General features: G+C 40.5%; 1 protein-coding gene across 1 annotated transcript; it reads left to right on the top strand.

Moving 5' to 3' along the window:
* Window positions 1-500: 500 nt before the first annotated feature.
* Window positions 501-12,163, top strand: LOC114102720 (serpin B6-like). The gene is made up of 6 exons (XM_071613632.1): window positions 501-669; window positions 2,560-2,708; window positions 5,570-5,687; window positions 7,048-7,190; window positions 10,802-10,957; window positions 11,286-12,163. The coding sequence occupies exons 1-6, from the start codon at window positions 501-503 to the stop codon at window positions 11,682-11,684; spliced, it is 1,134 nt and encodes a 377-aa protein (XP_071469733.1). The 3' UTR covers window positions 11,685-12,163.
* The last annotated feature ends 4,533 nt before the right edge of the window (window positions 12,164-16,696 follow it).

Here is a 16,696-nt window from a genome sequence, read left to right as displayed (position 1 = left end):
AAATTTATTTTAAGGCTTCAGTTACCCTAAAATGGGGAACTTCCCCACATCATAAAAAGACTGAATATATTGTCTTTGTAACCTTTGTGAGTGAATGTGTAATTTTAAATGATTTTCAAATTAAATGATACAATAAGCTCTTATAACACACCAAAGAATACAGACATGGAAGCCAAAGTCAATCACCCTTTCTCTTACCCTATCCAGGAGGTGCATGTGTCCCGCCCACACTTTGCCCATGCACACAAAGAAGTGTGCAGATACAGGTCTTCACACAACAGGATCATAGTATTAAATTTTACTCTTCTTCTTCATTTAATATTAGGACATAAAATAATCTTGAGACCCCCCAAAGACCTTCAGAGTTCTGTGTGCATCTGCATCTGTTTGCTTATTGCACCACAGCAGCAGTGGAGTTAACGGGAGGGAAAGTGCAGTTGGCCTGTGAGCCTGGGTTCATGTGATACTGATCTGAAATCCATTGTTCCAGGCTCGCCATCATGGATCCTCTGTTGGAAGCAAACGGCACCTTTGCCTTAAACCTTCTGAAAACACTGGGTGAAGACAGTTCAAGAAATGTGTTTTACTCACCCATCAGCATCTCCTCGGCCCTGGCCATGGTCCTCATGGGGGCAAAGGGAACCACCGCAGTCCAGATGGCTCAGGTACCTGGTGTCCTTTGGGAGTAATAGTAAATGCTGGTAGTTGTCATTTCAAATCCCAAAGGGATTGCTGTGGATGGACATCAGAGGGTATCAGAGGGGTGTGGATGGAGAGTTGACAAGAAGCACATGCTACCCCTGATGAGCACCCCTGTGAGCACATTGCAGTCCCTGAACTGTAGCAATTTCCAAATCCAGCCAGGTGTGTGTGCCAGGCTCCTCTGCCCTCAGGGTGGGAATATCCTTGATTGGCTCCACCTGTGTTTCCTGGGAAGCATTCCTTGTCCTCCACATGTCAGGCCATGGCACTCCCCTGTACATTCTGGACTTAGCGCTTGGCAACTCCCATCCTTTTCCAGAAAGGATGTTTATTTCTCTCTTAGCCTTTCTCCTGCCAAAAGAGAGTTGGGGACCCAAGGGTACCCCTTCACTTTGAACTGTCTCATGTTTTAGTTTCAATATTTCATAATTCCTTTAAAACCATTGTAGGATTTCTGTGTTTCAAGTTATAGCCTGCTGCACTGGACCAAGCCACATGCAGAAGCTTGTTTGAGCAAGACTGTGTCAGGTTGGAAGTAAGGGTGCTGTGGGGCAATGTCCTTGAGTTGCTAAGAAGCCCCGTTGTCTACAGGTCTATGAGATGCTGCCTTTTTTGTCCCAAGGTTTTTACAAAGTGGATCTTGACCTTGCTCCTGAGGCCATGGATTGGAGCTCTACCTTGAGGCCATTTCTTAGGTTGAGAATTATGTTGTCAACTGGAGAGGAGACGAGATAAGAAGCACCTTTATGTTCTACCCATTAAGAACTGGGTTAGAAATAGTTCCTTTAAATTCTGCTTGAAAATGCATTAATTCTTTCTTTAGCTCATCTCTCTCTTCCCACACTCTAAGTTAGGCAGCTAAAAGGAAGATACACACTTCCCGCACATCTTAGGCAGATGTGGGAGTTGGGAAAGTATCCTATCTTACCTCTTGCTACAGGTGAACATCTGCACTTCTCTGGCCAGTGCCTACCTTATCACCTACCTTACCTCTTTTTGCAGACTATGGTAGTAATTTCATCCCTGTCCTTCCAGCCTCTGTCAACTGCCCATGTCCAAAGCCAGCATCAAGTGGTTTATTTTTGTTATGACGGAACACTTCTGCATTGCTGCACATGTTATCTATTGCTGCAAAACAAACCATCCCCCAAGTTAGTGGCTTGAAATAATAATGGTGGATTATTTCTCAGATCCAGTGGCCTCAGAGGCAGTTCTTATGCTCTCTGTGATGACAGCTGGGGCCATTCATGCTACTGTTTCAATAGATAGCTGGATTGCAGGGTCCAAGGAGGCTTTCTCTCACATGTGGGGTCTTGGTGATGGGTATTGGCTGGGGCTTTGGGTCTCTTCCCAGCAACTCAGCCTATGTGGTAGCAAATACTCCAGGGGGATTCCTTGGACTTTCTTCCATCATGACAGTGGGTGCAAGAGAGTGAATGTGACAGCTACAAAGCTTTTTAAGGCTCAGGCCTGGACAGTATTGCTTGTGCTGAATTCTGTTGGTCAGAGCCTTCACAGACCTAAAGGCAGGGAGAGACTGCACCTTACAATTTTCTGGAGCATCCTGTGTTTGCAGAGATGGGAGGTCTAGTAGTACCTCTGTCTCCAGCTAGGCTCTAGATACAAAGAGCCTGGGTTGTGGAGAGACATTTCTCCTCAGAACAATACTGACAGGGTACATAAAGGGATCCTGGGAGGGACACTGGAGAGTGAGCTTTCAAGATACTTTTTGTCTCTAGTTGGATGGTGGTTTGAATCTGCACAATTCTCAGGCCAAGTTTAGTATAGTTTGCTTGTTCCCTGTAGTCAGGGCCTACTGCAATGGTGTATTTTTGTTGTGTTTCTGATTTCAGGTACTTTCTTTAAATAAAAGCAGCAGCAGTGGAGGTGGAGATGTCCACAGGGGCTTCCAGTCCCTTCTCACTGAAGTGAACAAGACGAACACATGGTACTTGCTTAGAACAGCCAACAGGCTTTTTGGAGAAAAGTCTTATGATTTCCTCTCAGTAAGTCATACTCACTGCTTTTGATGAAGCAAGGTGGTGGGGAGGAGGGGAACTCGTGGTGCAGCTGAAAGAGCCTGGGCTGTGAATTTACTCAGGTTTCTGGTTACTCATGTATTTGTTCACACCTTTTCATTTAAAAAATCAGAAAACTACTCAAGTCACAGCTGAGTACATTTTTGTGCAGAATGCAATAGGGCCAGCAAAGAGCCACATCAATCTCTTTCCCACAACCCATCATCCCTCCCAGAATAAGAGCTTTCATAGATTTGACATGTGTCCTCCTGCACATCTTGTTTTGTAGTAATTTTCTCTGCATTATGCCTTTATCCAAAACACGTTGTTTTGAAATACATTTCTCTTGTTCTTCCCATCTCAGTGTATGTGGATCTACTTCAGTGTTGTTATCATGATCATCATCATCACCATTATGTGGCACTGGGGATTGAATCCAGGACCTCAAATATAAATAAGCATGAGCTCTACCACTGAGTGCTTCCCCAGCCCTAGATCACTATTATGAACCATCATCTGATAATTCTATGTTGGACACATTGTAACATAGAAGGATATTTGCTCATGGATGGGCTTTAGGTCATACCCAGTCTGGGCTGTTACAGACAGTGTTATTGACTGTGACTTTTGTGCGTGTGTGTGTGTGTGTGTGTGCTGCTCCCAGGTAGATTTGTGGAGAGAGGAAGGAAATAGAGCTTTGAAATTTTAATATATAATATATTATTCAATGTCTCTCCAAAGTGATGTATCTGTTCCTTTCAGGGATATAAGCACAATGTTGGTTTCCATCTACCATGATCAACACTGCATGTAGCTTTTGAATCTTGATTACTTATGAGATTGAATTTAAGCTCTTTGAGCATGGACAATCTGAGTATCCATAATCCCAAAATCCACAATTGGAAAGTGCCAAAATGTAAAATATTTCAGCACATGTACATTTTGGAATATTCAACCTGTATATGTTTTCTGTATGTTGTTTATTTACATATTCTGTGCACATTTTTCTCTTGATCTGTATTCCCTTTTCTTATTGATTTATAAGAGTTTTTGTATGTGTGAGATTTCACATCTTTTCTATGATTTTTTTTCTCATTTTTGAAACCTGTTTTAAACTACATTAATTGTTTTAAAAGGAAGTGATATAAAATGAACATAAACAAGCATAGGTTCAAATATTGATAACAACTATATATCATAGTATGATTTTTTATAATCTGTTTTACTTATTTAATTAGTATTAGCTACTTTATAGGTATCATCACCCTCTTTAAGCCTTTTATATGAACAGAAATTCCAACACACTCACATGATTGGCTGATTTAATTTTCTTTCATTTTTTTGGGTGGATATTTTAAGAAAACTAATGATATTTAAAAATTTATATTAGTATACAAAATAAGGATATTAGAAATATTTGTCATTCATTATTTTAAACTTCCAAAAATTGAATACCAACCATGATGTAAAATTACATATTCCTTGAGTTTGATTATTCATTGTTTGTATAATAGTAACTTGAATAGCAGGTAGTTATTTCCTAGGGTGATTAAAAGTTATAAAAATCACCCACAAGTGTGGCAAGTTATCAATATTTGAGTGGCCAGTTTGCTTTCAGACTATTTTCTTAGATTGAAAGATTTAAAATTTTTCAGAAACAGGACAGTGAAATTGGTAAAGCAAGAACTCTGTGAGAATGAAATGGAATGATACAGGAAGTTCTCCTTTTAAGTGCCCACAATATGTTGAGAATTCAGTAACATTAGATAAACATATATAATGAAAGTAATTCAGCTGGGCCTCAAAGTAACTCTGGGAGCTTCATACAGCCACTGCTGTCCCATTTATGGGGCAAACGAAGAGGCAGAGACATTAATTAACCTTTTTAAGGCCACTCAGCTAATAAATCAAAGAACTTGTGTTCCTAACACCTGTGTCTGTGCAATACTGAAGGAGAAATGTGAAATCTTGCCTTATAAATAAATACAAATCAAATATGGAGCCATAAACTGTTCAAAAGGAAGATTAGGAAATAATTTCATAGTGCATTGCCAATGTAATGGGTTGTAAGCACACTTATATTCCACAAATTTTCTATTTTAACATGGTAGAATGTATGTGTTCATCAATGTCATTATTATTTCATAGGATATGTTAGTAAAACCCTTTGAACTTCTTTTTCCTTTCTTTTTTTGTGATGCTGAGGATTGAACCAAGGGCTTTTCCCATGCTGAGCAAATGCTTTACCACTGAGCCGAATCATAGCCCTGCTCATTTTTTTGAGAATTGCTTACTACCCCAAACTGAGATGTTCAGCAGCACTGGCAATCTCTAGACACATGTAATTAATCAAAATAAAATAAAAGAGAATATTCAGTTCTGCAGCTGCACTGACATGATCTCAGATGCTCTGTAGTCACCTGGGACACCATTTTTGATGGTGCTCATTTTTCTGTTATCACAGGAAGTTGTGGTGGCAGGATAGTGCAGAATGGCTCATTTTCCTATGTTCTTCTTTCTGTGTTCAGTGTCCCTTATTCCAGAGTGCAGAGGAGTGCTAGCTCTTGCTGGGTTAACTTTCTCTCCACAGTTATTGCAGCTCAGCTTCCTCCCAGTTACCTCTTGAGGCTCAGCAGCTCCCATAAAGATCCAGCCATTCATGAAATTTATTTGGTACTCAGGACATTAAAGATGGCCCAAAACTGAGAAGGTGAATTTTAGGTTCATTCTACGTATTAATTTGTAAATTATCTCTAAATCAGCATATTATTGAGTTTCTGCTTTGGTAGATTAATGAAGTACACTTGTTAATTACTTAGGAACCGTGCAATTATGTTGCTCTGCCTTAGTCTTTTAAAGATTCCTGCCAGAAATTCTACCAAGCAGAGATGGAAGAGCTTGATTTTCTGAATGCTACAGAGGAGTCCAGAAAACACATAAACACCTGGGTAGCTAAAAAGACAGAAGGTAAAAACATAGTTTTTATTTGTTGTTTCTGTTGATGGTGGGGTTGTAGTTGCTTTGCTAGTTCCTTTGTTGGCAGTGCTGGGGATCCAACCCAGGGCCTTGGGCATGCTGAGCAGATGCTCTACCGCTGAGCTACAGTCCCAGCCTGTTGTTCTGTTTTTAATAGTATTTACATCAGTCTTATTGTCAGTTCCTTCACAACATTGTCAAATATGAACAGGAATGATGTGTTTGTTCTCAAATAATTGCAGGCTTTAAAAATCTGCTTCTGAAATACTGTCAGTGGATGACATTTTCTCTAGGTCTTCCCTGCTCTTCTCAGTGTATCCATGATGTTTCCCCCTAGTCAGCACCCCTCTTCCAGAACAATCCACACTGTAATGTCTTTGCTGTTGTTTGTTCTTTCTTTTCACCAATCGCATAAAGAAAAATTCACCTGACAGGTCCCAGCTGTGTCCTCTCCAGTGTGAGTTCATGCTCCCCAGTTTTCATGCATTGTTAAAAGTTGCTTGGTGGTATCCTCATGGACCTGTGGTTTTTAATGTAAACAGTGTGCTTTGTTTTTTCTTTCTTTTTTTTTTTTTTCAATTTTGGTACCAGGAATTCAAATCAGAGGGACTTATATACCAAGCCACATCCTTAAATAATGTAATGGGATATTTGTCCTAAATAAATATTTTATTTAGAGACAAGGTCTTGTGAAGATGCTTAGGGCCTCAGTTGCTAAGGCTGACTTAGAATTTACAATCCTCCTGCCTCAGTCTCCCAAGCCTCTGTGATTATAGGCATGTACCACCATGTCTGGCTAAACCGCGCTTTACATTTATAAAGAGCATCTTTTTAAAATCTTTAATATTTTTAGCTGATAATAACAAAATCATGTATATTGTACAAAAATAATATTGTTCGATATGCTGGACTAGAAATAATAACAAAACTATACATTATGCTCCAATGCATATATATTGTGTGTACTGTTTAAATCAGGGTGAACATATCAGCACCTCAAACATTTAAGTTTAAATTTATAATCACTCCTTGTAACAGTATTTTAAGTTCTTTAGTTTGTAGGCACCAATCATTTCTTTCTATCTCTTGTGGTATGAATTCACTTACTAATATCTACTTTTTCCTTTTACGTTTTATTCAAATGATGGTATTTTTCTTCCTAGAACATGTATTTCAATGCCAGGGATATTGCTTTGTTTTGATGACAAATATCTATTTATATTATTTCGAGCATATGTGATCCTTTATCTCTGTGCTTGACCATTTGAGGAGGTGGGCCCTTCTCCGTATCATCACTGATGCACCCATCAGCAAACTCTTAGCTAACTGGTTCTTTAATTTTTCCTTTCAGATAAAATTACAGAGTTGCTGTCTCCAGGTTCATTGAATATAAACACTAATCTGGTTCTCGTGAATGCCATCTACTTCAAAGGAAACTGGAATAAAAAGTTTGACAAAAAGCTCACCAAGGAGAGACCATTTAAAGTCAGCAAGGTGAATGTTGCATAGTAACAAAGGAGATTCCCAGACACAGGGCCTGTGTTTGCGGTGGTTTCTAGATCATGAAGGCCACCACATGCAGCCTGTGCCTTTCATGGTGTAGGACAGCCCTGCAGCAAGGAATCCCTATGCCTTGGGGCCTTTCTCTCATGAGCTTCCTCCTTTTGTATGTCACCAAGGGTTCTGTCTGGAGGACCTGCCTTACTATCACCTGCCCTACTTTCTCTGGTGTGTTAATCTACAGGGCAAATCTGATGGTGTAGCTCTCAGGCTAACTTTAGTTCTTTCTTGGCTTCTCATAACTTTTCAGATAAAGGTCAAACTCCAAATTTGGTGTCTGAGGGTCCTCGTAGACCTGGATCCCCCCCATTCTCTTCAGTACCTTCACACTCCTTTCTTAACTGCTGTGTCCCTTCTGGAAGCCCCACCTGGTATCTGCCCCTTTATCTAAGCTGTCACTATGCCCCCTGCTGGTCTGTACAAGACATAGCAGTGGTTGAAGGACTTTTCACTTTTGTTGAAAAGTGTTTGACCTGTATGTAACTGGAAGTTATCCAGTAGTTATGATAACTGGTGCTCAGGAAATACTGAACCAATCACTGATCTTCAGTCTTCTTTTGTTTGTAAGGATAACACCAGTACATATTTTTGTTTAAAAACAAGCAAAAGGATACATACACAGAATTAGACCCTTGAGTTTAACCACCTTCAGCTTGGAAGGTGTTTGCTGATGGCCTGGTGTCTTTCTCTCACAGAATCCATTTTTTAAAAAGACTTTTTAATTATAGAGATTTTTTTTGACATGCTGCAAAGCACACAGGGTGGACTAATGTGTTCTTGATCACTGACCGTTCCTCATCCACTTGGATCTGAACCTTCAGTTTTTCAATACATACATTTTGTGTTGAGATTTATTCTGAAATGAACTGTCCTTTCCACAAATATGATTTTTTTCTCCTTGAAATTCATCTTTAACAAGATGTATGTTAGGGCTTCATTCAACTGTAAGCAACGGAAACCCCAGATCTCTGCAGTTTAGCTCACAGCTCATCTCACCACCCAGGAGGCCCAGAGGAGAGGAGAACCCAGGGCTGATGTGACACTGGGGTGAGGCTCTTGGGAACCAGCTCTCCCTGCTCTGCCACCTCAGCCTGTGGCCTCTTCCTCGTGCTCACAGGAGGGCTCAGATACTGCCTCCACTGTCCAGGCAGGATGGAGCAGGAAGGACAGATGATGGAGAGCAAAATCCCTTCTTTGGAGGTTCTGCCATTGTATTCAGAGGGAAACCAGAACTGCTCTCACGTGGCTTCTGCTCGATACAGAGCAGTGAAGCAGTTTACCTTGCTTTCTGCAGTAGAGGGAGAGGGTGGAGCTGCAGCAGGGGTTGACTGTACTAGCCCACGGAGTGTGTGGCAGGGGTGTCTCCAGGGGCATGGATTTTGAGTTGATAAGGATTTTCATTTGGATTCCTCATTTCTAAAGGAGATTAAGCTTACTAACATAATTATATATTTAGTGAGTCATTAAATTACCAAGATTGGATTCTTTTCTATTATAAGATTGGAGACCTTGGGTCCTGGAGGGGAATGCAGAGAAATTGAATAAGGTGGGGTCAGCACCCTGAGGCCTGTGGGCCAAAGCCGGCCCATATCAAGTTTATCAGATAAAGTTTTGTTGGTGCACACACATACTTATTTGTTTATATGTATCACAACTGTAGAATAGAGTAGTTATGATAGGAATTGTCTGTAGCACAAACGCCACAATATTTACTGTCCGCCCATTTATGGAAAAAGTGTGCCAAGTTCTGGCCAAGGACATGTCTGAGGAGCCAAGGGCAGGTGACTGTTGTGGCTGAGGTCTAGTTCAGGCAAGCTCGACAAGGCGGAGACAGAAAGTGATAGCAGATATGTCTTTGGTTTACTCCATTTGATCTGGAATGATGTGCTGTGCCAGAGAACTAGGGAGCTCCCTCAGCTGTGCCTGTTGCATGGAATTAAAAAAATTTCAGAGTATCTGCTGGTATCCAACTGTGGAGTACTTATGAATTAAGCAGTATTGTAGGGTAGGATGTGGTCACTGTCCTCTGTCTTTTTCTCATGGTCTGAGGATGGCCCTTTGCTATTTCTGCTCATCAGTTTTTTTATTCCTTTATTCAGCTGATGTTAATTGAGTGCCTACTGTGTGCCAGGTATTGACTAGCTGAACATGTCTGCCCCATGAAACTTACATTTTCTTGAGTGAAAGACCAGAATCTTAAATAAGACATTAGTAGTTGTTAGGCAGTGGTAAGTGCTGCAGATACACAAAGGAAGCAAACAGGAAGCTGTGGTTGGGGATACAGTTGCAGGTCAGGTCTATCAAGGAAGCATTCACTGAGAGGGTGATACTTGAGTAAAGACCAGGAAGAGGCAAAGGCTACACCCTCTAGGTTGTAGGGATGAGTGGACAGGTGAGGGATAGAATGACCCTGATTTTCTATAGAGACCCCTGTGAGTGTAGGAACCAGCAGAGGGAGAGTAGTAGGAGGTGAGGAGAGACAAGGAATGGGAGATGAGCTGTTGTTGTGATTATAGGATGTACTGAGCACTTCAGATCTTGCTCCTAGGAGAGGGGGTGTCATGGAAGGGTGTCCAGTCATAGGGGTGTGATCTGACTTACATTTCACTGGGATCCCTCTGAGGTCATCTCTGTATTCCAGGGATAGGGTGATGGCAGTGGAAGAAAGAACAACAGATGAGGTTTTGGTTGTATTTCAAAGGTAGAGCCACCATAATTTGCTAAGGAGTGAGATGCAGAGTGTAAGAGAAAGACATGAGCAAGGACACACCATGGCTTTTGACAACTGGATGCATGGTGTCACTGCCCACTGTGATGGGCAGAGGTGTAGGTGGAGCAGGAAGGGGATATAAGGAGCCCACAGTCATGTGTGACACTAGGACTTTCTTTTAGTCTAAGTGTGGGTGTCAAGCAGCCAGTATAACACATGAGCCTGGAGTCCAGGGGAGAGGTCCCAGCTAGAACTGTAAATTTGTGGATTAAGTTCAAAGTCATGAGACTAGGTGAAGTCACCAAGAAACATGTTGGGTGTGAGTGTGGGCACCTTGGTGTTGGGAGGTTTGTTAGCATTCTCTCAGTGTGCCAAATAATGAGATAATCCACTTAAAAAGGGACAGATTCATCTGAGCTCAAAATTTAAGTTTCCCATCCATGAAGAGGCAGACCCTTTGCTCTTAGGCATGGGGGTGGTGGATGGCAAAGTTGGGAGCAGGTGATCAAGAAAAACTGGTCAGCTCAGTCAGGAAATGAAGGAGAGAGGAAGGGCTTGGGTCTCAGAGTCCCCTCCAAGGACTTGCCCTAATGACCTAACTTCTACTAGGCCCCGCCTCCCAATAGCTCCACACTGTAGATAAAACCTTTAACACACTGGCCTCTGGGGACACTTGGTGTCTAACCATAACAGGGGTTTAGGAGGAACCTCATGGCCGTGTTCTAGAAGCTGGGTCAAGAGTGTTCCTGGGGCCCACAGGGGCTACCTCTGTGGAGTTAGTCCACTGTGCCAGCTGGGTCATGTTTCTACTTAACAGTTGTCCATTTCCTTACAGAATGAGGAGAAGCCTGTGCAAATGATGTTTAAGGAGTCTACTTTTAAAATGTCCTATATACGGGAAATATTCACCAAGATTCTGGTCCTTCCCTACATCAGCAAGGAGCTGAATATGATCATCATGCTGCCCGATGAGCACATTGACTTGAAAACGGTATGGAGCACTAAGCCATAACGAGGCCATGATGGCTGGGGAAGGGCATTGGGTTTCTGATGTAGCTGCTTTCCCCCGTTCCCAGTTAGCCTTTTATTATATTTTATTTTTTTGTGTCTGTGCTGGGGATGGAACCCAGGGCCTTGCAGATACTAGGCAAGCTCTCCTGCTGAGCTGTCCCTGAGCTCTGTCTAGTTACCTTGGTTACCACTAGCACCACCTCTGGCCAAGGTGAGGCTCCCACTCACAACATGGAGCATCTCCATTATTGCACGTGGCCCTGTGGGACAGCACAAGCTTGGTCTTGACATGTTCAACTCCCTTCTAGGTGGAGAAGGAACTTACTTATGAGAAATACATAGAGTGGACCAACCCAGACCTGATGGACGAACAGGAGGTGGAGGTTTTCCTCCCTCGGTTTAAGCTCCAGGAAAATTATGATTTGGAGGAAGTCCTTCGCAGCCTGGGCATGACTGATGCCTTCGATGAGGCCAGAGCAGACTTTTCTGGAATGTCATCCAGGAAAGACCTGTATCTGTCCAAGGTCGTGCACAAGTCCTTTGTGGAGGTCAATGAGGAGGGTACTGAAGCTGCAGCCGCCACAGCCTGTGGATTCATGGAGCTGTGCAGTCCTCCATGCTTCTGTGCAGACCACCCCTTCCTCTTCTTCATCCAGCACAGCAGGACCAGAGGGATTCTGTTCTGCGGTCGAGTTTCTTCTCCATGAGGAAACAGTCATCCCTGGGTGCAGTCCTCTTCTTTCACCCTCTGACCCACTTTTCTTCCGACACTCTGTGATAGTAGGAGCAAATGTGACTCCATTTTGTTTTATGACTTCATCCTCTAAAACAACCATGCCAAGTAGAAGAGTCATGACTGGGGCAAGATGTTCTTTTCCTTTTGCTATAGAAACCTTTAAGAACACAGAACTACCTAATGGGGTATTGTTTCTGTAACTAGGGTAACGGGGCTCTGTTTCTGTGACTGGGCTAAGTGTGATTGGTTAGGCTTCCCTCCGCTTGACTGCACTGTCCTGCTTCTGTAACCTGGCTTCCTTGCATTGGCTAGACCCCCTGAACATCCCTTTTGCGGTTTTCAGGCTTATAAGGAGTGCCCTTGCAATTGTTCGGGGCTGGTCAGGGGAACAGCTTTATGTTCTGGTCAGCCGCCACCGGTGTGCTTCAATAAAGGCTTGATTCGATTATACTGAGTGGTCTGAAAGTCAGTTTATGAAACCCTGGGACAAAGCCTGAACTATAACATTTGGGGGCTTGCCCTGGATCCATTTCTTCCCTACCCTCACTCCAAATTTGCCTCCAACGATGGGCTTTTGGACCTTGTCCCCAGAGTAGGGAGTAGAGGGGAGCTCCTGAGAGACGTTCCTCAGCCTCACTCCAAGGACGACTCCAATCGTCTTAGGATGCTCTGAAAAGCCTCCTGCCGGCTGTCAGTTCAGGTGAGTGGACTCTTCTCGGGGGGGGGGGGGGAAACATCAGATTGGACGCAGTCGCTTACACCTTCCCCTGGACAGGACGAGACGTTGTTACTGTCTCCCTGTGAGACCTCATCTGTCTGTATCTGGGGCCCTCTGGAGGTCTCCCTGGGAGGCCTCATCTGTCTGGGGGCAGGACGAGACGTCATCTCTGCCCCATTAGAGGTCTCTCTGGGTAACCTCAGCGATTGTTGCTTGTCCTGTGTCTGTTCTGCTGTTTGTCATTTCTCCAGTGTATTCTGCTGTTGGTCACTTGTCCAGTGTCTGTTTGCCAGTCGTTTGTTCTGTTTGAGGGGTCTCTGCCCCATTAGAGGTCTCCCTGTGTGATCTCAGCGATTGTTGCTTGTCCTGTGTCTGTTCTGCTGTTTGTCGTTTCTCCAGCTGCCACAGTCCGGCTGCAGCAAAATAACCAGGGGGGTGACGAATAACTTGTGTACCTTGATACAGCAGGAGAGGGAGCCGTTTATTGCAGGACAGGAGCGGTATTTATACATTCCACACAGCTTATCTAATTAGCATAAACTAGATACATCAGTCAACCAATAAGGAATCTCCACACTTAATGGCTTGCTGGCTCCACCTCACAAACCACTCCCTCTGGCATTTTGCCAGGCGCCATTCAGACTTGTTTACAGACTCTAACATTTTTCTGGCAAAATGCCAGGCGCCATCCTGACTTGTTTACAGACTCTAACATCCAGCATCTTCTTGTTGTTTGTCATTTGTCCTGTGTCTGTTCACCAGCCGTTTGTCCTGTTCTTCTATCCAAGTGTTGTGCGTGGGGCCCTTTTCTTGTTCTCATAACTGCTCTTCTTTCATCAGGACTCCTTCGCTCCACCAACATCAGAGTCAAGGAAGCGCTACCTGGACTCCTATAACTTGTTTTCTTAACAATTTTCAGGACTTTGTCTGTTGGTTTGTTTTTGTTTGTTCCCTTTGTGTTCTGTGTTAATTTCTACCTCAGTTTGTATCTAATGGAAAAAAATGGTTAAAACGGTTTTTTTAACTGTGCTCACTAATGCTTGCATTAAAATGTAAAGTGCTGCCAACAGGACTAAAAAAATTGTCAAAAGTAAAAGCTAAAGGTAAAAAGAAAAAGGCATTCTAGAGATTATCTTCATTTAGGAACTGGGCCAGGTGGCCAACTGGGTAAATCATGTCAGTTCCTATAGAGGACAAATTAAAACTAAAGCGTTTTATAAAATTATTATTCCTAAATTGTATAACAAAAGCATTATTTTGTCTAGAAATTTGGCTTTTGTCTCTCAGTATTTGCAAGCATGAATAACTCCCAACTATTAAAAAATTGTCTAAAGATTTTTCAATGTCAGGCTAAAAGTTGGTGGCCGCTATCCAAAAAACCAGAAAAACCAGTTTAGAATGGGATCCTAACCTGGGGGACTCTCCCAAGGAGACCAGTGAAGCTGCATCTTTGAGAAGTTCCTCCAGGGAGAAATAAACCCCCCTCGTTTGTCTATGTTCCCTCAAATCTTTTCAGCTTTCATGAACAGGACCACCTCAAGGAAAAAAAAAAGGTCAGAAACTTTTAAAATTCTATATTTGTTAAACTCATAATTTTGATCCAATATGCCTAGGTTAATATGTTTTTCTGATTACACTCTGCTTTATTCTGAGGCCAGTTTACAAAGGCTAACTCTCAATCTAATAGGTTTTTAAAAAATAAGCTACAAGACTTTTGTTTGTCTGTTTTTTTTGTGTGGGTGCACCGGTGTACTATCTGTCTACATGTATGGCCATGTCTACATATATTTGGTACAAAAAATTGACATATGAACTCATAAATTAAAATTTAAAAAAATGGATCCAAATACTTTTGGTTAATATAAGTTAAAAGGTTCAATTCAAATTGAAAAAATAAATAAAAGTACAAATATCTTTAAAGTTACTAATACACAGCTTTGTTTCTAGATGGTTAAACAGCTGTTAAAATGTTAATGTCTATAAAGTGTCTTATATCCTTGTTTCTAAGATTTTTATTCAACAACAACAACAAAACAAATTACTAATACTATTCAATGCACTTGTCTGATACCTAGTTTTTTTAAAAAAGATACGTAAGTTTTATCTAAATACATATAAAATTAATCATGGATGTGTTTGTTAGAGACATCTAATTGGTTTACAAAGTTAAAATGCTGACTGTTAAACAATGTTGGTGTTTTCATAAATTGGTAAACTAAAAAAGAAATTTAAAATTATTTTGTGTTATTATAAAAACAAGGTTACTCTAAATTACAAAGTCCTAACAGGTATAATTCTACATACAAGGAGTCAAGAGGTTTCAACTGTATTTCAGTTAAAGTACTGTAAGTAACAAATGTTTCATCTTATTAAAATAGATCAATTTATCTAAATTCAAAAATTTATAAGGGTTATTTCAAGATATAAACGAAAAAAAGATCAATGAGTTAAAAAAATATTAAAAAGTTCTAAATATAAAAATATATTTAATAAAAAACGTTTCCAGGTTAAAAGTCTTTATGTGGTAAAGTGTAATTATAATACATTTAAGTAAACAACAAAAGGGTCTAATTAAGTAATATAAAGGTCTATAAATAAAAGACAAATATTAAAAGGTTTATATGTAACTAAGTTGGTTATATATGTAACACAATAGTTAAAACTATTCAATGTTGTTCCCTAAGGTTAAATTGACAAAAACTTTTAAAAATTTTAATTACATTATGTCTGTTAAGTTTTATCTCCTAGAACAAGTAATCTTGGAAAAATTAAGGTTTTTACATCTGTGGCTAAACAGCAAATGTTATTTTAAAGTATTGTCCTACATTACGAAGTCTAGATTTTCCTTTAAAAGCTAACCTTGGTTAATATAAAAACATCAATAAAAGTGTGGTACATTACTCTTCTTTACAGATTAAATGTGTTCATATCTTTCAGGTAAACAAGTCTTTAAGGTAAAAGGTTTAAAGGAACATTTTATCAAGCTGGTATTTTCCAAACTAAAATTGTCTATAATGGTAATTTAAACTTATAAAGATAATAGATTTTATTGGGGATTTATTTATATTATTTGATGTTTTGTAACCAAATCTTATGTTACCTTTTACACTAAAATATAAAAATTTAAAGATATTTTTAAAAGTAATGAGAGCCTAACCTATTTAAAGATTAATATTATAAAACATTTTGCCACTTAACACATGGAAAAAAAATGTTAAGGGCTCTCATCTTTTCCTTAATTAATGTTTCAGATGTATGTCATATTGTGCTAGCTAACATTCATACAGAGTACGGAAACAATATATGTAAACTTTATAAAATGAGATCTAAAAAGAGAGACAAAGATCAGCTTTAGAACTAAAATACTTTGCCTAAGATTTGTAAAGAGCCCCACCTTACCTGAGATAAGGGTCTGCCTCCCACCTTACAGTATGTCAAAATAACTTTGAAGTAGGCCAGATTTCAGTTAATTTAAAGATATATTCAAAGATTAATTTTATTGAAAAGATTTCTGTGATCTCAAATAGGAAATATGATGTGTAACTCGGCCAAAGTTCAAAATTATATACAAGCTAAATATGTTTTTACTATTGTTAATTTCACTTTATATTTTCATTATAACTAAAAACAAGTGACCACTACATTCAGAGCAACCAAGAGACCTTTACTGTGACAGTGTCTGATTAACGAGAGAGAGAGAGAGAGAGAGAGAGAGAGAGAGAGAGAAAGAGAGAGGAAAATGAGAGAAAAAGGAGAGAGCGAGAGAGGAGGACCTGGCAAGAGAGAGTTTTTATAGCCAAAATCTAATGGGGTCTCTAGGTCTGCAAGCTGCCTTGTTGGTGTACAGTGATTGGATCACAGTAGATGCTAAAGTGTCATCTTCTGCCTTCAGGCAGATCTTCAGCATTACGTAAATTAATAAATAAAATAAGGATATTGTGTTATGTAAAAATTAACTGTAAAGTTATAAAGATTAAAGTTAAAGCCCAACATTCTTACTTTCAAACTGGTAAAACTGACTTGCTGGATGTTTAAGGCCAAATTTAAATATTAAAGTTAAAATAAAGGGGCCAAAAAAACCCAATATTTGGCTCTTGCCCTCTAAGTCAGCCTAAACTCAGGACAGGGGGAAAAGCTTTGCAACTCTGGGCCACATAACCTCCTGATAAGGGAGATTAATGAGACCCCTGGAGAACAGAAAGCCAATGAGTGTACATGCTGCAAAAGAGGAGGGTCATTTAAATAGGAGACATGCCTGATACTTC

The sequence above is a fragment of the Marmota flaviventris genome, chromosome 6 (genome assembly GCF_047511675.1).
Source record: "Marmota flaviventris isolate mMarFla1 chromosome 6, mMarFla1.hap1, whole genome shotgun sequence".
Classification (NCBI taxonomy): domain Eukaryota; kingdom Metazoa; phylum Chordata; class Mammalia; order Rodentia; family Sciuridae; genus Marmota; species Marmota flaviventris.
The sequence above is the reverse complement of the archived record's forward strand: the minus strand, read 5'-3'. Positions and strand labels throughout refer to the sequence as shown.

Excerpts from the sequence above, each read along its gene's own strand:
- LOC114102720 (XM_071613632.1), top strand. The coding sequence starts at position 501 with ATGGATCCTCTGTTGGAAGCAAACGGCACCTTTGCCTTAAACCTTCTG. Across the intron at positions 670-2,559 it reads AGTCCAGATGGCTCAGGTAC|TTTCTTTAAATAAAAGCAGC; the intron begins CTGGTGTCCTTT and ends GATTTCAGGTAC. Across the intron at positions 2,709-5,569 it reads AGTCTTATGATTTCCTCTCA|TCTTTTAAAGATTCCTGCCA; the intron begins GTAAGTCATACT and ends GCTCTGCCTTAG.